At 47.8% G+C, this 26,432-nt stretch overlaps 1 protein-coding gene across 4 annotated transcripts in view; it reads right to left on the bottom strand.

The window, feature by feature from the left end:
- LOC144782290 (protein TASOR-like) overlaps positions 1 to 26,432 on the bottom strand; it is an 865,833-nt gene that overhangs the window by 310,765 nt on the left and 528,636 nt on the right. For all 4 annotated transcript variants that reach the window (XM_078661579.1, XM_078661582.1, XM_078661580.1 and 1 more), the window contains exon 14: positions 17,000 to 17,141. In XM_078661579.1, the coding sequence (XP_078517705.1) occupies positions 17,000 to 17,141 (142 nt within the window). The remainder of the gene's footprint in view (positions 1 to 16,999; positions 17,142 to 26,432) is intronic.

The following is a 26,432-nucleotide window of genomic DNA, read 5'->3' as shown; positions in this document are numbered from 1 at the left end:
TATTTCGCTGCATCTTGACCGTCCAGGATCAGACTTCCTATGGAGTTCAGATAAGAGGAAATTTTCACTTGCTCCGGATTCCTGAGTCTGTCAGGAGAATACATGGCTAGCTCCGGATCCACGTTGGAAGGCACAGAAAGAAAGGTACTGATGTCAGCGCACAGAGGTGGTGCATATATAGGGGCCCAGACGTCACATCCAAGACAGAGCAGACGCGGAGTCACACAACGCCATCTACCAACGTGTGAGGGAATTGCTGTAAAGCGTCTGTATCCGGTGTGGTACCTGGAGAAATTTACGAGGCGAGGAATGTGAGGTTAAATGTTTCTATCAGAATAGATCTTACAGTTGTCTGAAAGCTCGAGCTAGGGCAGGTTACTGCCACAGAGAATAGAAGAAACAGATTAATGTCACTGAAAGGTTAGATCAGCGCTCTGCCAAGGGACTTCCCCGCACACAACGTCCAGTAAAAATCTGAGCTATGATGGGCTCTAGGAGGAGTAGAAAAGCTGGCACTTCCACCTCATTTGCTAAAGTTCAGGGTGCTTCAAATGAGGTGGGTTTGCTTGATAGCTATTTACAGCTATTTAAATTTACCAGGAATTCCCAGTCTGATGAGGGGGAATGATTCCAGAATGTGAATATATTACATTCCTAATGTTGGAAAAGATCCTTAGCCTTTTTTTTGGCCTATCTCCTTCATGGTCTACAAGATATGAAAGGTAAAGGATGAAAGGTACGTTTCTGCTGCTGCCAAATTGGCTCTGTACAGACATGCACTTTAAATTACCATGGTCACCCTTTCGCAGAGGATTCTGAATGAAGGGGTGGGGGTATCAATCTGCCTCTGTAATATTCTGACCATGTAGCAAATATTTCAGTCGTGACAACATTACCCCTATTGGCGGATTGGTGAGGGAGGGCATGCCCATGGACTCAAGAGTCTGTAGGTTGCTGCCACTTCAGATAGTGACTCAATGTTTTTTCATATCTCTTCTTTGGATCTCACCTCTCTCTTCTCCCCCGTTTGCTGGCTGGGGTGACTGCATCGCTACCTTCCCTATTTACCGGGCTCTGTCTTTCTTCCTGATCTCACACCTTTATCTACAGAATGATATCTAGATGGATGGCCTAGGAGGAATATGGAGGGTAGTCTTCTCAGTCCTTGGATTGGTGGAAAAAGGGTTTATGCAACTGGGTGACTATGCAAAGCTTCAGAGAGATCGCCGGATGCGCTATAGCAAAGCTTATCAGTACTCAGGACACTAGTGCAGATCCTTTGGTTGTCCATCTCACTTGGAGATTGGCTATGCCTTTGGACCATCAGTTTCAAAAAAGACAATTTGTAGCTCCCAAAGAAAAAAACTTCCTAAGTCCTCCTGTAAAGTATTCAGTCAATCACAGGAAAAAGCTGAAAACCAGATTGAGAACGTAAGAACTGATTATTTTTTTTTGGTACTTCATTGGATCAGTAGACATCCTAATATGCCATATGCAGAAATACATCCTCCGGAATACATAATGTTTACTTTTCTTTTCGCCTATAAAGCTCCGAGGAATGGGATTTTCGGAGTCAGTAGTCTAAAGAGGGGTAGAAGAATAAGCCAGTCCTCTTGAGAAGTGCAACCATGACTACCATACACTTGGATGACACTTTTGAGAAGATTTTTGCCCAAACTGTTTAAGTTTGAAATGGAACTAGTTGTTCTACATTATACACTTCTAGAACCTTCTTTGCTTTCAGGACAACAGTGTACTAAAATATTAATCTTGGAGGCCGATGAAACACATGAAAGCCTTCAATATTTGTTTTACAGGTATATGGCTTGTTATGCTGCTGCTTAAAAGTTTCTTACAAGTAATTGTGCATTTTATATCCTTATATACATGTTAAATTTTCTCCTGATCATCCCCAATCCATTTTCCCCAGATCCACCACCATGCAAAACCAAGGGGTTCTCACTTAATGGTTCAGACAGCGAGTTAATAGTCACATGTGGTGGATCCTATGCAAATGCCACGTTGCCAGATTATCATCCCTAACCAGACTGAAAATATTCACAACCATGGGAAGGCTACCTTTGGAATATGAGTCAATCTTAACTATCAGTGAAATAATGGAAATGAGGGCACTGTCTCTACCAAAATATTAAACATCAGTGTGGCCCTTTGCAGTAAGTCCATCTAGGTCATCATGTCTCCGACGTGTGTCTGTTGTTGCATTAGTTCTCCCCCTCGTCCTCTTCTAGTGGAGTGAGAAAGTATGTTTGTAGTGACTATGGGGGGCTGTAAGTCACTGGGCTTGTGCCATCCTTTTTGGTGGAGGCAGTGGCAATGTTTGCTCGTGTGACTGTCTCTTGGCAACCTCTTTGCATTATTCCTGCATAAACTGTTGCAGTCCTCAAAGAAAATGCCTTGTTCCGCAGTTGGCTTATGTGAGTGAGTCTTTTGTTTTGCTGGAACCAGTGTAGCGCCCTCAAAAACTTTGTGTGGTTTTGGTACCCCAGATGTCTAGCTTTTTTTCTGGCCAGAAGAATGCCGGTGCTGTTTTTCAGATGAAGGCTATTTCCATTTCGGAATGCTCGAGGTCGAGCGTTTCTTCGGATTCAACTTTTTTAGTGGGGCCATAGCCTGCTTGGCATCCTTCAGTGCCAGCATGTCTGTCGGTGCCAATTTGGATTTGAGTGCCGATGTGTCAATCAAAACTGACTTGTGTTTTGGTGCAGAGCCAGAACCGGTTCAGTGCTGTGTCCTTGTCGCCAAATCCGAATCGAGTATTTCTCATCCCTTCTCAGCCCTGAGGCTTGCTTCTGGTGTCGACTTGAGCAAGAAGGCTGTGGCGCACTGTGGCATGGCAGGTGTGGTGGTGGAGAATACAAGATCTTTTTTTGCACGTGGATCAGCAATACTCACGGTACATGGCATCGTCTTGGTCCTCGCCCCAGACATGGGCTTCAGCATGGGGGATGTGGGCCCCTCGACCTGTACTAGAGCATGTTCGTCCCCAGAGGACGGATCGGAAGGATAAGTTACTTACCTGTAATCCTAGTTCTCTTCCAGGGGTATCCTCAGCAAAGTCATAAGCATTGAATATTCCCTCCCACGTGCGGGGCCCCCGTAAAATATAAAAATATATATGTAAATCACATACAACTAGCTCCACATATATGTATGCACATATATAATTTTTTCTCGCACCAGTGCAGCCCCAAAACTGAGGCTAAACAATGTAATTACTCATACATGCACTGAATTAGCAAGGAAATTAAAAAACACATTAGGTCAAATGGCCCTTGAACTCTGTGCTTTAATGAGGAAAATACTCATAAATCATGAAAATTGCTAATAAATAGACATTGTTAGCCTATTGGCTGCATTGTAAAGCAAAAGCATAGAAAATGAAACCATTTTCAACAAATAAAACTGGCACCGTGCCTTTAAGGCAGCCATGACCCCTGGCTTCCCATCATGCCTCAGGGGTGACAGTTAGGTCAGTTGTTCTTTGCATAACCCTGAAGACAGGGCTCAACAATAAATTAGAAACACATAGATTGTGAGAAGTTGGCCTGATATATGATGCTCACTAGTTCTAGTGATCACCTTGTATCAGTCCAAACAACCCTTATGGTGATTGGTTGTAAGTCAACCTTATAGACCAGCTATCCTAATGGTAGCATGGACAAAGCAGTCTTAGGCTAAACTCTTTTGGCATGTGAAGCCAGCTGTTTTACCACAATATAACCCCTTGAACACCAGATGAAAGAACACCACACAGGTTGTTATGAAGATAAACAGTATATTTATTTATAACACAACACCTCTGAACTCTTTATGAGGTCAGAGGGCTAAGCACATGACAATCTCTTAGGAAAAATACGACAAGTTGCACAAAATTACAATGGTGCCCTAGGGGCACGGCAAACCATATACTAAGTAAATGGTAGAATGAAATCGATAGAAGAAATGGAGCTGTCCAGAGGCTGTAGGTTCGCTGGGACTACACTATCCTAACCACAGGTAAGTAATAGGAGGCCCACGGAGCGCGTGTGCAGAGTGTGAACTCACACGTGGGATGCGGAACAAAGTCAATGGACAGTACAGTTTACGAAAAAGGTAAGTACGGACAGTCTTTACTATCTAGGACTAAAACGACTGGAAATCTGGACACTAGGAGAGTTAATCTACCCTTGAGCACCGAAATGCTCTTGTTACCTCACCCACGGGCTGCGGGTGCATAGGTGTCAAAGTGTGTCGGGTTTCCGCGTCGAAGTCAATGGAGCCTTGAAGAAAGATGCTGCAGGCGACCAAATGGAAGATGTCCGGTGCGATCCACGGGTGGATCGAGGAAGAAGAGGACCTGAAAGCAGAGGGGACAATGTTCAAAGTCACTAGCCAGTGACCGGAGTGGAACCAGGAAGGAACCAGATGTCGTTGCAGCGATCAGGTGAAGAGGGGACGCTTGACTCTGCAGCCACGTGGACCAGGAGGTGTCTTCGACGACCAGGATGGAGGCACGAGCTGTCCCCCGCAGGCTCTCGCTGTCGGCGGTGTCTGTTCCGGATTCGGCGTCAACAGGCCTTGGCAAAGGTAACCCACGCGGTGAGTGGAAAAGGCGTCTGGTGCGGACTAGGAGAGTCCGGGGTGCTCCTATTTTGGAAGGGAACAAGGCAAGGGCCAGTGTGGAGCAACCAGACCAGCAGTGTAGTTTTCAAGGTTCGTCGTCTAGGAGGTCACTAGCCAGCCGGTAAGTGACCAGACAACGCGTCGAGCAGCAACCAGGCAGAAGGGCCCCACGCAGATCTCGTGGAAGCTGGAGGGCTGATCTTCGGTGCAGGGGTTGCTCGGGGCTGGGGCTTCTCAATCCCCAAAGCACTTGGTCGAGTTTACCTCGGGAGTCGTGCTGAAAGCGAAGTGCAGGTTCTTTAAAGATGGGCGGTCCCACGTGTCTCGTCGCACCCACGGATCTCAGCTGCGCTGCAGATGTGAGTTGAGGTCGGAGAGGTCTGGGAATCCGGGTCTCGTCGGGCTCTGAAGTCTGGATCCTCGAGGGAAGACGACAAAGGGAAGCCGCTGGACGCTTGATGGTGCCTGCAGTTGCAGGGTGGACACTCCTTGCCCACAAGGTAGATTCTTCAGTCTTCTGTGGAGCAGAACGTCGAAGTCCAGAGTTTCTTCTTGTAAAGTTGTTCAGGATAATCTAATTTGGAATGGGACCAGCTCCTACCTTTATTCTCCTAAAGGGGGCTGCACTAGTGACTAGGTCCCTCCCCTGGGTGGGACCAGGAAGGGGGGTAGTTACACCCCCTATCCTTTGTCCGGTTTTCGCGCCAGAGCTGGGGCAGGGATGCCCCAGCAACTGGTTTGAACCGGTGTATGCACAGGGCACCTTGTGTGCCCCAGGCATGTCTCATTCCTTTCAGGCCTGTCCTACCCAATACACAAAATCCTGTCTGGGGTGGTGCTAGCACCTCCCAAGGCAGGAAACCCTTTGTCCAAGCCTCTCTCGCTGGAAGGACTCCCAGCAGCAGGAGGTCAGACTTGTGTATGTGGTGTAAGCATCCATTTTGTGATGCCAAGGCTCGAGTTAACTTTAACCGGGGTTCACAGTTACATACATGTCGTGTCCCTCTATAAGGGTGGAATGCTACCCCCGTCGCCAGTACTGGCGAGGGGGTAGTATTCCAATTCGTATGACACGTTACTCGACATGTTTTGATAATGCTATACCAAAGTTAGCATTCAACCGCGAGGATTATAATGCACTTAAGAGTATATGGTATAGCGTTATCATGGAACAGCTATTAGGACTTGGTTCCGCAAGCTGCAGACAGGCTCAGCTCATGCTAGAGCACCATCTCACATAATTCCACGCACTCTGCCTCCAGGATTGATAAGGCCTGCCATAGGAGTGACTGATAGGAGTATATGTGTCCATTTTGGGGTTAGATATAGGTATACTATATCTACAGCAAAGGGTGATTACACCACCTTGCCCCAGCTGTCTTAGCAGCCAGTTGTGTCAATTTGGATGGCCAGCCAGGGGTGGCATAATACATGCTGCAGCCCCTGGTAGGCCCTGGGTACACCTATGCCCTGGGTACCTAAGGTACACTGTACAGGGACTGATAAGGGGGCCCAGTGTCCAATTAGATATGTACCTAAGATACATGGAGTCCATTTTAACAGAGAGAGCAGGAAGCCTGGGGTCCTGAATAGCAGGATCCCAGGCCAACTAAGTCAAAAACCAGCTAAACACTAGGCAAAAAGTTGGGGGTAACCATAGTTAGATATCCACCTTCCTACATAGATCACATCTCATTTGTCTGGGGAGGCGAGAGGGTTGCTTATGACTTTGAGGAGGATACCCCTGGAAGAGAACTAGGATTACAGGTAAGTAACGTATCCTTCTCTTCCAGGGGATCCTCATCAATAGTCATAAGCACTGAATAGAATAGCAAGCCCAACCAACCACCTGCAGGCAAATGAGAAGAAATTTGACCCAACCAAACAATTGTAACAGCAGAGCTAGCCATTAAACAGATTCCGCAAGTAGGCCTACCTGGATATCTGCTCTAGTGTCTGAATTTAGACAGTAATACCTGGTAAATGTATGGACGGACCTCCAGGTTGCCGCCTTACAAATCTCAGACATAGGCACATTAAGAAAAGCTATAGTAGCCGCTTTCCCTCTGGTGGAATGCGCCTTGGGAGAAAACCCAAGGGTCTTCTGCGCCAACTGATAAGACAGCTTAATACAAGAAACTATCCACCTTGAGATAGAACGTTTCAAGGCTGCATAACCTGGTCTGATCGATCCATAGTTGACAAACAACTGATCAGACTTACTTATAGTTTTGGACTTATCAAGATAAACATTTGGAACTCTTTTCAGGTCCAAAGAATACAATGCCCTCTCAGCTGGTGTGGAGGGATTGGGGGAAAAAGGTGGGTAGAGAGATGGTCTGGTTTACATGAAAATCTGACACCAACTTAGGTAGAAAAGAAGGATGTGTTCTCAACACTACCCTATTCAGATGGAACACTGTGTAAGGCTCTTTGGAACAGAGCTTAAATTTCGCTCACCCTGCGAGCTGACGTGATTGCTACCAAAAAAGCAGCCTTCCACGAAATATGCTGCAAAGTTGCTTTATGAATGGGTTCAAAAGGTGGACCCATCAATTTTGATAGCACCAGGTTCAACTGACAGGGGGGCGACGGAGGTCGCACTGGAGGATAAACCTTTTTCAACCCCTGCAGAAAATCCTTCATAGCTTGCAACTGGAAAAAAGAAGGTTGGGAAGGTGATCGCCTATAAGCTGTTATAGCAGCCACATGCACCTTAATAGAATTAAACTTCAACCCTGCTTTAGCCCGATATAATAAATAAGGAAGAATGACTTCTTCCTGACCCTTGATAGGATGACCATTGTTCTGCATACACCACATGTAGAAGTGCTTCCACTTGCATGCATAAGAATGTCTTGTGGAAGGACGTCTTGCCTCTTTCAAGATGGACATGTAGTCTTGCGGCAGTCCTAGGTGGCCGTATTGTATGACCTCAGGAGCCATGCTGCCAAGTTCAGTGACGGAAGGTTGGAATGGTGAATCCTCCCGTTCATCTCGGATAGCAGGTCCGGCCTGCATGGCAGCTTCCTGTGAGGAGTCACTGACAGATGAAGAAGGTCCGTGTACCACCATTGCCTCAGCCAGTCAGGGGGCAATGAGGATCATCGTTGTGCAAGAGTTCGTCAGCTTGCTCATCACCTTCGGGATCATCGGAAGGGGTGGAAAGGCGTACACAAATTCCCCTGACCAGTCTATCAAAAGGGCATTTCCTATCGATCCTGGTCAGTAGTATCTTGAGGCAAAGTCCCAGCATTTGGTGTTTTTGTCGTCCTCGAAGAGATCTATGGTGGGACAACCCCCAGACTGGAAGATGTCTTCAACTACCGCGTCATTGAGGACCCAGTCCTCTGTGTCTTCGAAATGCCAGCTTAGCGCGTCCGCCCTCACATTCTGTTCTCCTGGGAGGTGGACTGCTGTAACTGACAAATTGCGAGCCAGGAGCCAAAGCCAAATGTGTTGGACCTCCAGTGAAAGAGTCTGTGAGGGTGTTCCTCCCTGCTTGTTCAGGTAGTACATTGTGGTGGTGTTGTCCGTTTGTACTAACACTGATGACGTCTGAATCGAGGGCAGGAACGCTTTGAGGGCTAGGTGGACTGCCCTTAACTCCAACATGTTGATGTGGTAAGTACGCACTTTGGGAGACCACAGACCTTGCCTCTGGAGATGACCCATGTGTGCTCCGCAGCCTTGTAGAGAGGTATCTGTGATCAATGTCTGGGCAGGAGGAGGTTGATGGAACAGAATTCCGACCTGCATATTCTTCTTTTTTGTCCACCAAGGAATGGACGCTCGCGCTGCTTCTGACAGTGCAATCCTGTCATCCCAGCGAGCTGACTGCTGGTCCCACTTGTCCTCCAAATCCTGCTGAAGAGGACGCATTTGTAGCCTGGCATTCGGGACCAGGAAATTCAGGATGCCATCAACCCTAGCAGGGAGGCAATCTTTTGCACCTTCAGGTCTTTGTTGCGAAGCACCAAGTGACACTTCTGAGCTATGGAACACTGTCTCTCCTCCGCAGGAAACACTTTTCCTACCTCGGAGTCTAGTAGCGCTCCTAGGAAATCTATCTTCTGCGTAGGCTGTGAGATTGACTTGTTGAAGTTCACATGCAGTCCCAACCGGTGGCAGAGGTCGATGTAGCTCATAAAATTGATTTCTTACACTCTCTGGGGAAGGACCTTTCAACAGCCAGTCGTCCAGGTACACAAAGACACCCCGGCGTAGAGCGGCCTCTACCACTGCGACACACTTCGTTAACACTCAGGGGCTGACTTCTACCCGAGCGGGAGGGCTTTGAACTGGTAGTGGGAGGTCCCCACCCGGAACCAAAGGAATCTTCTGTGTTTGTGAGGTATCGGGACATGAAAATATTGTAGTTCCAGCGAACACATCCAATCTCCCTTCCTGAGATGTGGATATTTTTGATGTAGCGCCAACATGTGTAACCTTTCTTTCTTGATATACAGGTTGAGTGTTCTCAAGTCCAGAATGGGTCTGTATTCTGCTTTTTGGCCCTTTTTTCTGACTATCGTGAATACACTCCTTTCCCCCTTTCAGAAATTGGCACGCTCTCGATGGCTGACTTTTCGATGAGGAAAGCTACCTCTTTTTTCAGGAGGTTCAGCTGATGACTGGATGTTGGCATTGGAGGAACGGGTGGAGGCAGATGTTGAAAACGAAGATAGTATTTTTATTTATTTATTTATTTTGAAAGTTTTATAGAGCACGAACAAGACCCTTACGGGTATCAAAGCGCTTTACAATAAGCGTAAATAGGCAACAAAGGAAATAAAAGGAACGTAAGAATAACATCAAAATCTTAAAAACAAAAGAAAAGAAACGTGCAGGGAGTAAAAAAAGGCGATAGAGCATGGTGGTGGAGGAAATCCTAGATAACAGGGCACAATCAGATAAGGTGCAGAAACTAGCTTGGTGTAGAAGGATGATGGGAATACATAGAACAAGTGAATATCAAAATATAACATCAAAATAAATGGACCAAAGTTTTGGATATAAACAAGCCAGGCTTTAGAATGGTAGGTGAAAAGGGTGTATGGCAATGTTTACGTACATTTCGCCATCAGGATGCCTTTTACTTCCAGTTTGAAAGAGGACGGAGAGGGGGTAAGTCTTATTTGTGGTGGGAGGGCATTCCAAATCCTGGGTGCCATTCCTGAAAAGGAGCGATTATAGGTTTTTTCTTTATTGAATTTTTGTGGTTTCAACAGGAAGTTTTCCGAACTTCTTGTTGATCTTGATCCTCCTGATATAGTGAGTTTTTGTGTGAGATAGCTGGGTGCACTATGATGTAGTACCTTGTGCGTCATGCAGGCTATTTTTAGGTGGATTCTGGCTTCAAATGGCAGCCAGTTAAGAGACTTTAGGTCAGGGGAGATATGGGCCCTTTTTTTCGAACCCGTGATGAGTCTCGCTGCTGCATTGGCGGATGCTCTTAGAGGAGCTGTGGTGGTTTTGGGGAGATCACATAACGCAACACTTCCATAGTCCAGCCGCGGTAGAACAAGAGCCTGAACTGCTAACTTGAAGTCATGAGGAGGTAGGAAGGGCTTCAGTTTCCTTAGTGTATTGATCTGAAAATTTGCTCCCTTCGTTGCATTACTAATATGCTTCTGCATATTGAGGTTGGAGTCAAGTGTTATACCAAGTGATTTCGCCGAGTCGACAATGATTGGTTGAACATCGAGTGCTGTGAGGTGTTTTATCAGATTGTGCATAGTGGGGACTTTGGCGGGTGGGGCGATAAGAAGGAATTCAGTTTTTAAAGTATTCAGTTTGAGGTGATTCACTGCAAGCCAAGTTTGGGTGGTCTTAAGAGTGTTGTTGAGTAGTCTAATGTCATCCAAAGTGTTGATCTTGAGGTAGAGTTGGGTATCATCTGCATACATGTGGAACTGCACGTTAGAGGTTTGTAGCAAATCAGAGAGTGGTTCCATGAACAGATTGAAGAGAGTAGGGGATAATGAGGAGCCTTGTGGGACTCCTAGCGTAACAGGCGTTGGTTTGGACAGTGTGTTGTTGACCTTAAATTTTTGAGTCCGGTTATGCAGAAAAGATGTAAACCAGTCGAGCACTGGTCCTGAAAGACCCATTCTGTGTTTCAATAGATCTATCAGGTGTTCGTGTTTGACCGTGTCGAAAGCTGAGGAGAGGTCTAGTAGGATGAGGAGGCATGTTTCGTTACGATCGAGTATTTGAAGTGCATCGTCAATGATGTGTGTCATGGCAGATTCTGTACTGTGATTTGCGCGGAAGCCAGATTGGTGCTTATTTAGCAGCTTGAAGTGATCAATATGTTTAGTCAATTGGTGGTGAACACATTTTTCCAGAAGTTTGGCCAGAGTGGGAATATTGGATATTGGGCGGTAGTTGTTGAGGTCCGTGGGGTCAGCTGTGGGTTTCTTGAGGATGGGAGACACTTGTGCTACCTTCAGAGAGTCGGGGATGCAGCCTTGTTGAAGAGAGCTGTTGATGATCTTGGTCCATATTGGTAGTAGTGAGGGGGTAAGATCTTTGACCGCATTTGCGGGGAGAGGGTCAGTTAGGTGGTTGGAGGGCTTTAGGGCACTCAGAAATTTGCCTATTACTTCTTCAGAATAGGGGTGGAAGTGAGACCATGTAGCGTTGTTTTTCAAGGTAAACTTTGAAGTGATTTGTTGAGACGCGTTAGGGGGTGAGGGGGGTCGCCTTGGTAAGGGGGTCAGAATGAGAAGTTAGGTCATTGAGGAGATCTTTCTTGATGTTTTCCGTCTTTAGGTTAAAGTGGTTAGAAAAATCGTCACAGGATGGTTGTGGGTGAGTTAGTTCAGGTAGTCGTTGGGGTTGGTCCTTAGATTGCGTTTTGATTAATTCAAAAAGATTTTTGGGTCGATTTCTTGATTGGTCAAGTTGCTGGGTAAAGAAGTCTGCTTTAGTGCGTTTGACCTTACGAAAGTAAGAATTTCTCTTTCTTTTTAGAGTCAGGAGGAGCTCGGCGGATGGTGTCGATCTCCAGTTGCGTTCAGCAGTTCTGAGAGAGCGTCTGTCCTCATTAAGGAGATCGTTGAACCAGGGTTTAGAGTCTTTCGTGGAGACTCGCTTTAGTTGCAGGGGTGCAAGCTCGTTAATTATTGAGGTCATGGAGTTTAGGTAGTGGTTGGTGAGGTCAGTTACATTGGAAACTTCAGCAGGGGGAAGAAGTAAATTCTTGCTGGAGGCGGGTAGGGTATTTGTGTTGAGCTTTTTCCAGTTCCTTTTCAATACCTTAGGCTTTGTGGATTGAACAGAGTTAAGCTTGAAAGCTTCATTGATGAAAAAGGTGATGATGTGGTGGTCAGACCAGTCACAGGGGAGGATCGATTCAAGATGGGTGGAATCAGTTTTGGCGATTATTAAGTCTAGGATTGCTCCTTTGTTGTGTGTCGGGCTGTTGCATAATTGGATGAGGTCTAAGGCGTTGAGGAAGTCTTTGAAGCTGTTGACCACTGTGTCGTTAGGATCGTTCCAATGGAGGTTAAAGTCACCCAGAAAAATGTGCGTGTTTCGTCGACCAGTGAGTGATGTAATCAGGTCCATGATTTGTTCAGTGAAAAGGAGGTTATCGCCAGGAGGGTGGTAGATGATGTGGAGCGAGCAAACAGGTTTACCCTCACTGTTGATGTCAAGGCTGATGTATTCACATGACGGGAGTAGCGCGGGAATGGCTCTGTTTATGGTGATGTTGTTACGATGTATACAGGCAATACCACCTCCAGTCTTGCCACCCAACCTGTCTAGTCTGATGATATCGTAGTTAGGTGGAACTAAGAGGTCGATGAGTATCCATTCTGAAGTGTAGCTAACACCCAGCGATCTTTTGTAATGGTATTCCACTCTTCCAAATGATGCGCAATGCTCCCCCCCACTGGAGTGGTCAACGGCGCTGGGGGAAGGAAGTACTCATGGCTTGGATTGGGCTTTGTTGGAATTGTTGCCCAGGCGCTGATTTCCACCGCCTCTGGAATTATGCCTGCCTCTGTATTGAGACTTCTGCTGCCCCTGCTGCTCCTGACCCTTCTGCCACTGAGGGGTTTGAACCCTCTGCTTGGAAGAGCCCTTATTGTAGGGGCGAAAACTTTTCCGAAATTCTTTCTTCCTTTCGAGCCCCACGGCTTTAAGAGTGTCTAATTCTGCCTTCATCCGCTGCATCTCTTCATCGGTACTTGCACTAAATAACGATGTTCCTGAAAAAGGCAAGTTCAAGATCCGAGACAAAGCTTCTGGTTTTAGGGCAGTAAGACGCAACCAGGAAGACCTACTTGCACATACCCCGTGAGCATAGCCATGCACTAAAGGGTAGCTCCGTCCGCTGCAGCGCTGATGATTTGATTGGAGACCTGGCTGCCCTCCAAGAGAATCTCCTCGAATTCCTATCGATCCTCTTGCAGGAGTTTTTCGATGAACCGCTGCAGAGAATCCCACAGGGACCTACCATAGCAGCCCAAAAGCTCTTCCGCATTGGATACCTTTAGAAGTGAGGCTGAGGTGTTACAGACTCTTCTTCCCCATGAATCCTGCGACTAGCTTTCCTTATCAGGAGGTACTGTGGAGGAGGAAGCCACAGCATGGGATTTTCTCGCCGCTGCGATAATGACCGAATCTGGTGGCGGATCGGCCCGGAGGAAGCGAGGATCCTCCTCTGGCGAGCGATACTTCTTGAGAATCCTCGCTGGGGTGGCCTTTATCGTCGCTGGCGTGAGGAACACCTCCATAACCGGTTCTATAATTCTCGGATTCAAGGGTAGCAGAGGTTTGGGCGCAGACCTGTGATGCAAAGTCTTGAAAATTACTGAGGTCTTAGTCTGGTGAGTTGTCATGGGAACTCCCAGCTTAAGAGCCCCTTCGCCCAAGATGTCTTGAAAAGTAAAGATGTCGTCCACTGGAGATATTCTCGATGGAGCACTGTCTGTCAAAGTCGGAGAATAATCCCTATGAGATCGAGTAGGAGAAGAGGAAGAAGTCCGAGATCTGCGTTCCCTTCTTCTGCTCCTAGACCTGGACCTCCTTCTGCTGGAGCGCACCTGGGTGCATGATCACTCCCTGGGCCTGGATACTGGTCTGTCCCAATCCGCTGCCAGCCTGGCCGCTGTTTCCTTGTCTGGAGCCCGGTGTTGAGAAGTCGACAACAGACAGATCTACGTCGAAAGTCGATGCTTTGACGTCGACGGCGAATGCTTCGACGTCGAACATCGGTGGTGTGGCATCAACGGAGAGTGTCTCGACGTCGAACTCTGGTGATGCGGCGGAGTGTGCCTCGACGTCGAACTCTGGTGATGCGGCGTCGGAGTGTGCCTCGACGTCGAGTGCCGGTGATGAGGCATCGACGGAGTGTGCCTCGACGTCGAGCACCGGTGATGAGGCGATGACGGAGTGTGCCTCGACGTCGAACGCCTTTGACTAGGCGCCGACGGAGTGTACCTTGACATCGAACGCCGTTGACTAGGCGCCAACGGAGGAAGCTTCAACATCGAAAGCCGGTGATGCGGCGTCGACGACAGCTGTCTCGACGTTGAACTCTTGTGCATAAACGGAGACCTCTCTCTCAACTCTGAACGTCGCCCAGTTGATGTCAGTGGAGGTACCTTAGATCTCGACGCTGAAGTTTTTGCCGTCGAAGGAAGATGACTCGTCTTCGACAGTCTTTGTCGGCGGTGGAAGCTTCAACGCCGATCCCGAAGCCGAAGGAGAACAAGTCGGGACTTCTCTCGACGTCGATCGCGTCCTTCGTTTCTTCTGTCTCTTAGGAGACCTACCTCTTTCAGAGAGGCCATAAATCCTTACCCTCTCTCTGTCCTTGAGCGTTCTCCAAGATAAAGTCTTGCAGTGTTCACAGGTGTCTACAGAGTGTGTCTCAGGGAGACAGAGGATACACACAGGGTGTGTATCAGTCCTGGCCTCCTCCTTCCCACAGGAAGGGCAGGTGTCAAAAAGAGAAGGCTTTTTGACAAAAATAATCCTTTTTTGAAAATCAAAAAAGGAAGCACTAACACTCGAAGCCTAAAAGACGTAGAGTGAAAGTTAAAATTGTGGAAAATCACAAAGTATTTTTGACAGAAAGTCAGAAAAGGTAGGAGCTGTTAAACCAGGGTCCTGACTGAAGGAGCCGGAAAGAACAACTGACCTGTCACCCCTGAGGCATGATGTTAAGCCATGGGTCATGGCTGCCGTAAAGGCACGGTGCCAGTTTTATTTGCTGAAAATGGTTTCATTATCTATGCTTTTGCTTTATAATGCAGCCTATAGGCTAACAATATCTATGTATTAGCAATTTTCATGATTTATGAGTATTTTCCTCATTAAAACACAGAGTTCAAGGGCCATTTGACCTAATGTTTTTTTTAATTTCCTTGCTAATTCAGTGCATGTATGAGTAAGTACATTGTTTAGCCTCAGTTTTGGGGCTGCATTGGTGTGAGAAAAAATTATATATGTGCATACATATATGTGGCACTAGTTATATGTGATTTACATATATATTTGTATATTTTCCGGGGTCCCCGCACGTGGGCGGGAATATTCAGTGCTTAGGACTTTGATGCGGATCCCCTAGAAGAGAAGTGACAGAGTGGGGCTGGCGAGAACCATCTCGCCTCCTACCGGAGCACTTGTCTCGCTCTCTGCATTGCTATCGTGGGAGAACTTCACATCAGCCCCTAGCTCCATGCGTCAATCCTTACAGGTCCAAAGTGCATTTTTGTTCTTGAATAATGCGCACACCATGCATTAGTCTTCTTTGTGCTCTAGGGAGAAGCACAAATTACACACTTTGTGTGCGTTTTTAGCTGCACAACGAGGGCACCATTGAAAGAGGTGCTTATTCATCTCCAACGTCTGGAGACAGGCATTCTCCACGAGTGTCTGTGTGTCATCGCCGGTAGGTAAGTCCCAGATGTCTAGAATCCATTGGTGTCAATCAGTGGACTTCCGGCCGCGTGGGCCTTGAATGCTAAAGAACTTCGACCTAGTCTGTTCGAGCTGGCTGGTGGAAAAAAACTTTGTAACAAAGGAACAATTGCACATGAGCTATACCTTAAGGGGGAAAGAGATGACCATGACACCGATCATAAAACTTCTGTGAGGAAATACAACTTGCAAAGTCCAGGCCCAACACAGGATAGCAGAAGTATGCATAGCATGTGTACCTGCAGCCAACAAATATCTGAAACAAAGTGTATAGGCATGGTTGCAAGGGCTGTAGAGCGGCCGCCTTCTCCGTGGCTTTATGCCACTCTGACACTGTAGATCTCTACTATGGGTGTGAGTTCCTGGTGTCCGATGCCACAACATGGATCAGACGCAGTCGTGTCTCAGATGAAGCAGAGGGAAGTTTGATTTGTGTTTTGGACATCGGGACTCCAATGACTGGAGTATCACTCTTTCAAGATGACAGCTGCTGCGTTTTTTTCATTGAGACCATGCTCTGCCGGAGGGGACATATTTCAAATTTTAGATTCAGCCTTTTTAGCTGTTCCAAGACAATAAAGAAATTGACTGCAAAAGTGGAGGTAGCGCTAAGTAAGTTGTCAGTTACAGCACTCTTCCACTTACCATCTATCCAGCATCTTTTTCATTTTTGAACCATATTTTCAATTCTTAATAATTAGTTCCTTCTGACAACTGAAGATCGATTCTGGACAATGTGTGGTAGGGGTTAGGGTGGGGAATGAGTGTAACCACAAAGTAACAGCTCTGCTTTAATTATAAACAATCTAAAAAAGCTTTCACTCCTGGATCAAGAATGAAAGAGGTTCTCAATTTTACAGTTGTATTAAAACACTTCACTGCATTTCATTTTTTATCAAGTCTTACTATAAGAAAAGGTTGATGCAGCCCTTATAATCTTACTGAGAAAATATCTTTAGCTACCAAAGGAATTTCAAAACTATAAGGGATGCAAAAGATGTCTGAGATTTGGCTGCATGGGGGTTGTACATTAGTAGACTGCTCTTTCTCAAAGGAAGCCTAGGGAAGTGCATGCTGTGGCTTTTTTCAGCCGTATTCAGAATATATTAATTGCTACAGGGAATAACTTGGTTGAACATCAGAGACATGACAAAAGACGTACTTAAGGAGCTATTTTTTATATAACTTTCTCACAACCAATACATGTTTAAAATTAGGGTCTACCTCCCACACTATTTATCATTCTTTATTTTATTTTCATAGAATCTTTTCACTATAAATTAATGTGATAAAATCCACAATCCCAGCTGATTTTCAAATCAAAGAGGATGCACTTAAAGTATTTATCTGTTTTAAACTAGAAGTGTATGATTACATTTTGTGGCTACACACAAACACATATAAAAACGATTTTTTAAATTATAATATCCCTTACCTGTAATTGGAATAAGCTTCCAACCAATTTCCATATCACAACTGGTGGGGTTGGAATACTGTCTATGATATGGATGTTCAATCGGCGTGCTGGGACAGGGGCTAGAGCCATCAAAACTACATATGCTGTCAGCTCTTTGTTCCTAGATTAAACATTGTTCAGTTAGCAACTTAATATTTGCATTTTACAAACGCTTTACAATATAAGCTTCTAGAACAAGAAATTAAAATAATTATTTGAAAATGTTAAAGAAATATAAAGATGGGATAAGAAAACATTGCATGAACCAATTAACTCCCCAGCCACATTTGAAAATCGCAATATTCGTATTCAACGTTTATCAGCTAAATACAAATAAAAAAAATACTTGTCAGACAAGAACAAGCAACTCCCAACCTGAAACACTAGTTCAGATGAGTAGTTTGCCTTGGATCTGGTACACAGTAAACCGTGTTGAAAATGATCTCTAATGTCACCTGACATAGCACGGGCAATGAGCAACATTAACAGATTTCAGTAACACTAAAGTTTAAATGACACAGCCACATTCATGTTGCTCAGTTCACATATACCTTAACACTAAGAGGAAGAAACAAGTTACGTACTTGTAAGGAAAATGCTACTTACCAGTATGCATCTGTTCTTGGCATGTAGAGCTGCAGAGTCGTACACTTAGCATTAGATCGCCACCTGGTGCTGGGCTCGGATGATTGCAGGTTGTTGTCTTCTTGGAAGAAGTCTTTGTAGTCACAAAATAGGTGACTCCTCCCTTAGACAATACTATGCATGGTGTAGGAAGGTAGATCCCTGACTATGGTTGCCCCCAACTTTTTGCCTTGTGTTTTGCTGGTTTTCTGACTTAGTTGACCTGAGGCCCTGCTATTCAGGACCTCAGGCCTACTGCTCTCTCTGTAAAATGGATTCCATGTACCCTAGGTACATATCTAATTGGATACTGAGTCACCTTATCAGTCCCTGTACAGTGTACCTTAGGTATCCAGGGCATAGGTGTACCCAGGGCCTACCAGGGGCTGCAGCATGTATTATGCCACCCCTGGCTGGCCATCCAAAACTGACACAACTGGCTGCACGACAGCTGGGGCAAGGTGGTGTACTCACCCTTTGCTTTAGATATAGTATACCTATATCTAACCCTAAAATGGACACACAGATCTCCTATCAGTCACTCCTATGGCAGGCCTTAACAATCCTGAAGGCAGAGTGCTTGGAATCGTGTGAGATGGTGCTCTGGCATGAGCTGAGCCTGTCTGCGGCTTTCGGGATCCATCCCTTAGCCGTTTCCATGATATCGCATACCATATACTCTTAAGTGCATTATAATCCTCGCGGTTATATGCCAACTCTGGTATCGCTTTATCAAAACATGTCGAGTAAGGTGTCATACGAATTGGAATACTAACCCCTCGCCAATTCTGGCGACGGGGTTAGCATTCCACCCTTCTAGAGGGACACGACATGTATGTAACCCCTAACCCCGGTTAAAGTCAGACAGAGCCTTAGCATCCACAAAATGGATGCTGCCACCGAGACACAAGTCTGCCCTCCTGCTGCTGGGAGTCCTCCCAGAGCAGGAGATAAGGACAAAGGGTTTCCTGCCAGGGGCGGTGCCAGCACCGTCCCAGACAGGATTTTGTGTATTGTAGGTAGGCAGGGCTTCAGAGGAAGGTGACTGCACGTGGCACCCCGGTGCTCACTGTGCATAGGCTGGCTTGAACCAGTTCCAGGGACACTCCAGACCCTGTGCTGGGGAAAAGCCCGCCAAGGAAGTGGGTGTAACCACCCCCCTCCTGGTCCCACCCCTAGGGCAGGACTTAGTCGCGTGCCAGCCCCTTTTCCCAGATAAAGGTAGGGACTGGCCCCCTTCCAAATCAGATCATCTTTGGAATCAAGATACCACTTTCCACGAAAGGACTTCACGATTTCTTCCTCAAGATTCTCCCTTGTGGCTAAGGAGTAGTCACCCTGCATCCGCAGGCACCATCCAAGAACACTGCGGTCTGCTGCACGTCCTTCCTCCGGAATCCGACTGCCCAGCTCGACGAGACCCGGCTTCCCTGGCACCTCTGACCTCTACCCACCTCTACAGCACAGCTGAGAACCGTGGGTGCGACGAGACCTCGAAGGACCGGCCATCGCCAAGACTGCACGACTTCTGCACAGCAAGCCCACCGAGTAAATTCCTGGTGAGTGCTTTGGGGTCCGAGAAGCCCCCACCCTGAGCAGCTCCAGCACCGAAGAGTAGCCCCCCAGCATCTCCACGATCGGCGTGGGGCCCTTCTGCTTTTTGCTGCTCACCGCGTTGTTTGGCTACTAGCCCGCTGGCTTGTGGCCTTCCGAACGACGCCCGACGACAACACTGCTGCTAGTCTGGTTGCTCCAGACTGGCCCTTGCTTCCCTCCATCGGAGAAGTACCCTGGACCCTCCTGGTCCGGCTAAGACGCCATTTTAGGTCCACCGCGTGGGCCTTGCATTTGCCAAGACTTGTTGCCCAATCCTGGGTCCAGCGACGTCGACAGCAAGAACCTTCGTGGGACAGCTCGCACCTCCATCCTGGTCGCCGACAAGGCCTCCTGGTCCGAGAGACTGCAGAGCCCAGCAGCGCCCACTCACCTGACTGCGGTGACTTCGCCCGGTGCCATCCTGGTGCCCACTTAATCACTGGCTAGTGATTCAAGAACTTGGTCCCCTCTGCTTTCAGGTTTTCTTCTTCCTTGATCCAGGCTTGGATCCATCGAACTTTTCTTCACTGGTCGCCTGCCAGCAACTTCCTTCTTCCAGGCTCCTGGTCCGGCACGAGGATTCCCGACGTCTTTTCAGACCTATGCAGCTGCAGCCCCTGGGCTAGGTAACTTCGGCATTTCGGTGCCCCAGCATAGCCTCACTATCCTAGGGTCAGGATCCACTGTCGTTTTCTCCCTATCAGGTCGGGTTCGCCCATGAACACTAACTTTGTGAATTCTAGCTTCCATAGACTTTGTCCCGCATCCCGCGTGAGAGTGCACACTCTGCACCCGAGTTCCCTAGGCCTCCTGCTAGTAATCTAAAGGTTCAGTAGTCCAGTCCTAGCGATCCCAAAGCCTCTGAGAATCGTTACTTACCTGCTAGTAATTCGCATTCCACTTTTAGAGTATATGGTTTTTCGTGCCCCTCGGGCATTTGTGTATAACGTGCTAACTTAAGTATTTTCATAAGAGTTTTGTTGTGTGCTTAGCACCCTGTCCTCATAAAGAGTACAGGGTTGTTGTGATTCTAATAAATACATTGTTTATTTTCATAACACTTGTGTGGTGTCCTTTCACTGGGTGTTCAAGGGGTAATGTGATGGTAAAACAGCTGGCTTAACACGCCCTCTAGAGTCTTAGCCTTAGACTGCTCGTATCCATGCTACTAGGATAGCTGGTCTATAAGGTTGACTTACAACCAATCATCAATAAGGGTTGTTTGGACTGATATATAGTGATCACTAGAATAGTGAGCACTGCACATCAGGCCAACTTCTCACATTGGTGAGCAGCGGTTGGGATTTGAGCTTGCTGTTGTTTTACCACACATGCCCTAAGAATATCTTGTGAAAGATCACATAAGTACTAAAGGTACATATAACTTAGCTTAGAATACTCTGAGTTCTACTGAACCAGCTGTTGTAGCTCCTAGGGCCTAGCACACCCTAAACTACAACTCTAGCAAGGGATCAGTAGGCAAACATATAGTGTAGGTAAGTGCACCACTTACACCTCACTAGAAAAGCATGTCTACCCAGGGAGAATCTACTGAGACTCCCCTGGTCAGTGTTGACCCTCCACAGGTCACTTCAAGATATGCAGCTCTCAGTTTTCAGGAGATGAGACAAATCTGTGTCTCCAGGAAACTGAAGCAGGGGTCTAACCCCACCACTCCCTTTCTGATAGGTCTCTTAGAGACATATGATGCCAGAAAGCTTTCTCAGTTACATGAGAACATGCCAGCCTTAGAGGGAACCTCTGAGGATCCAGATCTCCCCAACATTGCTACTGCAGTTGAGGAGGAGGATCAAGGGGAACTCTCTGGGGACGAGGTAGACAAAGGTCTTGAGGTAGTCAGAAGGCTAACTAGGGCCAACTTAGACTTGCTTGGGCTAGGATCTGGGGGACACCCAGTACTGACCCTAAGTAGGCCTAACCTTGGAGTTAGGAGAGATAGATCTCTTTCTAGGGACTCCAATAGATCTCTGCACTCTAATGCCTCTTCTCAGAGGAGAAGGAACTCTCCCCAGAGGAGATTGACTTCCCCTCAGAGAATGGAGCATGAAGCTAGGATGAGACAGGCTACTCTGAGGATTGAAAGGGAAGAAATTGCCCTGGCCAAAGAGAAGCTTGCCTTGGCAAGAGAGCAGCAGATGAGTGGGTTAGCTCCCACTGGTGGCAGCAATCTCCCAAGAGATAGAGAGAAGGGTTTAGATACTAAACACCTGACTAAGATAGTGCCCCCCTTTAAGCAAGGGGATGACATCCAGAAATGGATGGCTGCTTTGGAGAGGGCCTGCACTGTGCAGTGCATTCCCCAAAGTCAGTGGGCAGCTATACTGTGGCTCTCCTTTGATGGCAAAGGTAGAGATAAGCTCCTCACTACTAGAGTCGAGGATGCTAACAATTACCAGGTCCTGAAAAATGCACTGGTTGATGGGTTTGGCTTAACCACTGAGCAGTACAGGTTGCTGTTCAGAGACACCCAGAAAACTCAGTCTCAGGACTGGTCTGACTTTGTTGATTGTGCCACTAAGGCTTTGGAAGGCTGGCTACTGGGTAGCAAGGTTACTGACTTCACAGGATTGTATAATCTTATTATGAGAGAGCAAGTCTTAAATAATTGTCAGAACCAGTTATTACACCAGCACCTGGTAGACTCTGATCTGACCTCTCCACAAGAATTGGGTAAGAGGGCAGACAAATGGGTCAGAACCAGGATTAGGCCCAAGAACCAAGGTGGTGACCAGAAAAAGGAATCAACCAAGCCTCAAGAGAAGGGTGGGAATAAATCTACAGATCAAACCACATCAGGGCCCCAAAAATCCTCTGAGGGGGGTGGGTCCCAGAATCCTTCCAACAACCAGAAGAAACCTTATTGTTATCCCTGTAAACAGGTGGGTCATTTAAAAACTGACAGCAGTTGCCCAAAGAATAACAATAAGGAAAACATACCCCCAAGTAACATTCCCAAACCTCCTGTTACTACTAGTAGTAATCCCCCAGGTGGTGGGAGTGCCCCCAATAATTTGGGTGCATTTACTTTGGGAGTTCCTGGGGACTCTGGCCTAACCAGGTCCCCTGACTTAGATACTCTTGTCTGTGAGACTGGCATGGGGTTTGCCAACTTCACAACTTGTCCCAACACTTTGGGCAAGTACAGACAGGAGCCCCTCATCAATGGTATAAAAGTTGAGGCCTATAGAGATACAGGGGCTAGCATCACTATGGTGACTGAGAGTCTAGTCCCCTCAAGGCAACTTTTACCTGGTGCCACATACCAGGTGACCAATATTGATGGAGTACAGAGAGATCATCCCATGGCAGTGGTCAATCTCAGCTGGGGAGGTGTCACTGGCCACAAGAGAGTGGCAGTGTCACCAAACTTGCCTGTAGATTGCCTACTGGGGAATGATTTAGAGCTCTCAGCCTGGGCTGAAGTTGAGCAAGAAACCCATTCTAAAATGGTAAACACCCATGGTAAGGTTAGTGGGGCAGTGACAGCCACAGCCCCAGTCCAAGATGTCCTCCCTGAACAGGTCAGGAGGGTTGTGCCAGTCACAACCCAATCTCAGACAACTTCCTTCCCAGAACAGGTTGTCAAGGCTGTGATGGTCACAGCCCACACCCAAACTGAGCCCCCTCCTGAAAAGGTTGGGAGAGTTGTGATGGCCACAGCTCAAACTCAGACAGATAATAGTGTTGTGAAGCCTGAAACTATGGATCACTCCACTCAGACAGAGAGCATTGAGGAGGAAGAGAAATCTCCCTCCCACCAGACTTTAGGAAAAGATCAGCCTCCTCAGGGAACTGATCTGACCCCTTGTGAAGAAACTGCCACAGAGGTAGTCAGGCCTAGCCTGGCAGAACCCCTGATGTCAGTGGACCCTTCCAAGATGGGACCCAGTCTGGAGCAGGTAACCTGCCCCTCTCTCCCCTGCCTCAGTCAGCCCAGGGCTGCAGAGGTCAGGGAGGCCAGTGTTGGACCCCAAAGGGCCCCCCGTCCAAAAGAATCTCCCAATCAACAGATTAAGGGCACTGAAGCTAGTAGTCCTAGCCAAGTGAAAATAAAACATACTCCTGAGGGATCCCCCTTAAAATTAGTTAGGGACCTCCCACAGATGGACACTGTTGGGCACAGCCAAACTTGGGACCTGAGGGCCCCAGACCTGACCTGTCCCTCCAGTAAGCCAAACAGAGGGACCCAACCTCCAGCTGTAGGTAGCCAGAGGTTGACCCTGAGAGCCCAAAACAACTCAGTCTTGGAAAGAAAGGCCTCTATGGTGGAAAATGATTGGAGGAAGCTGAGCCCAAAATTAGTGGAGCCTCACTTCAGTACTCCATTTCAGCACCAGCCTTTTACTTTGCCAAAACACACCACAGGTAGAGATTCCCTATGGTGGAGACCCTCAGACACCCTTAGGGTGAGGGATTGCTTAGTGGACCATGAGATAGGGGGTAACCATGCCAGTGCTGGTACTTCCTTATATGGCCACTCAGGCAATATAGGCTTACCTGGCAAGGCTGGCCTTATCTCCTTTCGTTTGGGGGGGGGTTATGTAGGAAGGTAGATCCCTGACTATGGTTGCCCCCAACTTTTTGCCTGGTGTTTTGCTGGTTTTCTGACTTAGTTGACCTGAGGCCCTGCTATTCAGGACCTCAGGCCTACTGCTCTCTCTGTAAAATGGATTCCATGTACCCTAGGTACATATCTAATTGGATACTGAGTCACCTTATCAGTCCCTGTACAGTGTACCTTAGGTATCCAGGGCATAGGTGTACCCAGGGCCTACCAGGGGCTGCAGCATGTATTATGCCACCCCTGGCTGGCCATCCAAAACTGACACAACTGGCTGCACGACAGCTGGGGCAAGGTGGTGTACTCACCCTTTGCTTTAGATATAGTATACCTATATCTAACCCTAAAATGGACACACAGATCTCCTATCAGTCACTCCTATGGCAGGCCTTAACAATCCTGAAGGCAGAGTGCTTGGAATCGTGTGAGATGGTGCTCTGGCATGAGCAGAGCCTGTCTGCGGCTTTCGGGATCCATCCCTTAGCCGTTTCCATGATATCGCATAACATATACTCTTAAGTGCATTATAATCCTCGCGGTTATATGGCAACTCTGGTATCGCTTTATCAAAACATGTCGAGTAAGGTGTCATACGAATTGGAATACTAACCCCTCGCCAATTCTGGCGACGGGGTTAGCATTCCACCCTTCTAGAGGGACACGACATGTATGTAACCCCTAACCCCGGTTAAAGTCAGACAGAGCCTTAGCATCCACAAAATGGATGCTGCCACCGAGACACAAGTCTGCCCTCCTGCTGCTGGGAGTCCTCCCAGAGCAGGAGATAAGGACAAAGGGTTTCCTGCCAGGGGCAGTGCCAGCACCGTCCCAGACAGGATTTTGTGTATTGTAGGTAGGCAGGGCTTCAGAGGAAGGTGACTGCACGTGACCCCGGTGCTCACTGTGCATAGGCTGGCTTGAACCAGTTCCAGGGACACTCCAGACCCTGTGCTGGGGAAAAGCCCGCCAAGGAAGTGGGTGTAACCACCCCCCTCCTGGTCCCACCCCTAGGGCAGGACTTAGTCGCGTGCCAGCCCCTTTTCCCAGATAAAGGTAGGGACTGGCCCCCTTCCAAATCAGATCATCTTTGGAATCAAGATACCACTTTCCACGAAAGGACTTCACGATTTCTTTCTCAAGATTCTCCCTTGTGGCTAAGGAGTAGTCACCCTGCATCCGCAGGCACCATCCAAGAACACTGCGGTCTGCTGCACGTCCTTCCTCCGGAATCCGACTGCCCAGCTCGACGAGACCCGGCTTCCCTGGCACCTCTGACCTCTACCCACCTCTACAGCACAGCTGAGAACCGTGGGTGCGACGAGACCTCGAGGGACCGGCCATCGCCAAGACTGCACGACTTCTGCACAGCAAGCCCACCGAGTAAATTCCTGGTGAGTGCTTTGGGGTCCGAGAAGCCCCCACCCTGAGCAGCTCCAGCACCGAAGAGCAGCCCCCCAGCATCTCCACGATTGGCGTGGGGCCCTTCTGCTTTTTGCTGCTCACCGCGTTGTTTGGCTACTAGCCCGCTGGCTTGTGGCCTTCCGAACGACGCCCGACGACAACACTGCTGCTAGTCTGGTTGCTCCAGACTGGCCCTTGCTTCCCTCCATCGGAGAAGTACCCTGGACCCTCCTGGTCCGGCTAAGACGCCATTTTAGGTCCACCGCGTGGGCCTTGCATTTGCCAAGACTTGTTGCCCAATCCTGGGTCCAGCGACGTCGACAGCAAGAACCTTCGTGGGACAGCTCGCACCTCCATCCTGGTCGCCGACAACGCCTCCTGGTCCGAGAGACTGCAGAGCCCAGCAGCGCCCACTCACCTGACTGCGGTGACTTCGCCCGGTGCCATCCTGGTGCCCACTTAATCACTGGCTAGTGATTCAAGAACTTGGTCCCCTCTGCTTTCAGGTTTTCTTCTTCCTTGATCCAGGCTTGGATCCATCGAACTTTTCTTCACTGGTCGCCTGCCAGCAACTTCCTTCTTCCAGGCTCCTGGTCCGGCACGAGGATTCCCGACGTCTTTTCAGACCTATGCAGCTGCAGCCCCTGGGCTAGGTAACTTCGGCATTTCGGTGCCCCAGCATAGCCTCACTATCCTAGGGTCAGGATCCACTGTCGTTTTCTCCCTATCAGGTCGGGTTCGCCCGTGAACACTAACTTTGTGAATTCTAGCTTCCATAGACTTTGTCCCGCATCCCGCGTGAGAGTGCACACTCTGCACCCGAGTTCCCTAGGCCTCCTGCTAGTAATCTAAAGGTTCAGTAGTCCAGTCCTAGCGATCCCAAAGCCTCTGAGAATCGTTACTTACCTGCTAGTAATTCGCATTCCACTTTTAGAGTATATGGTTTTTCGTGCCCCTCGGGCATTTGTGTATAACGTGCTAACTTAAGTATTTTCATAAGAGTTTTGTTGTGTGCTTAGCACCCTGTCCTCATAAAGAGTACAGGGTTGTTGTGATTCTAATAAATACATTGTTTATTTTCATAACACTTGTGTGGTGTCCTTTCACTGGTTGTTCAAGGGGTAATGTGATGGTAAAACAGCTGGCTTAACACGCCCTCTAGAGTCTTAGCCTTAGACTGCTCGTATCCATGCTACTAGGATAGCTGGT

This window comes from Lissotriton helveticus, chromosome 9 (genome assembly GCF_964261635.1).
Source record: "Lissotriton helveticus chromosome 9, aLisHel1.1, whole genome shotgun sequence".
Taxonomy (NCBI): Eukaryota; Metazoa; Chordata; class Amphibia; order Caudata; family Salamandridae; genus Lissotriton; species Lissotriton helveticus.
Note: the sequence above shows the minus strand (reverse complement) of the source record. Positions and strands in the feature narration are given on the sequence as shown.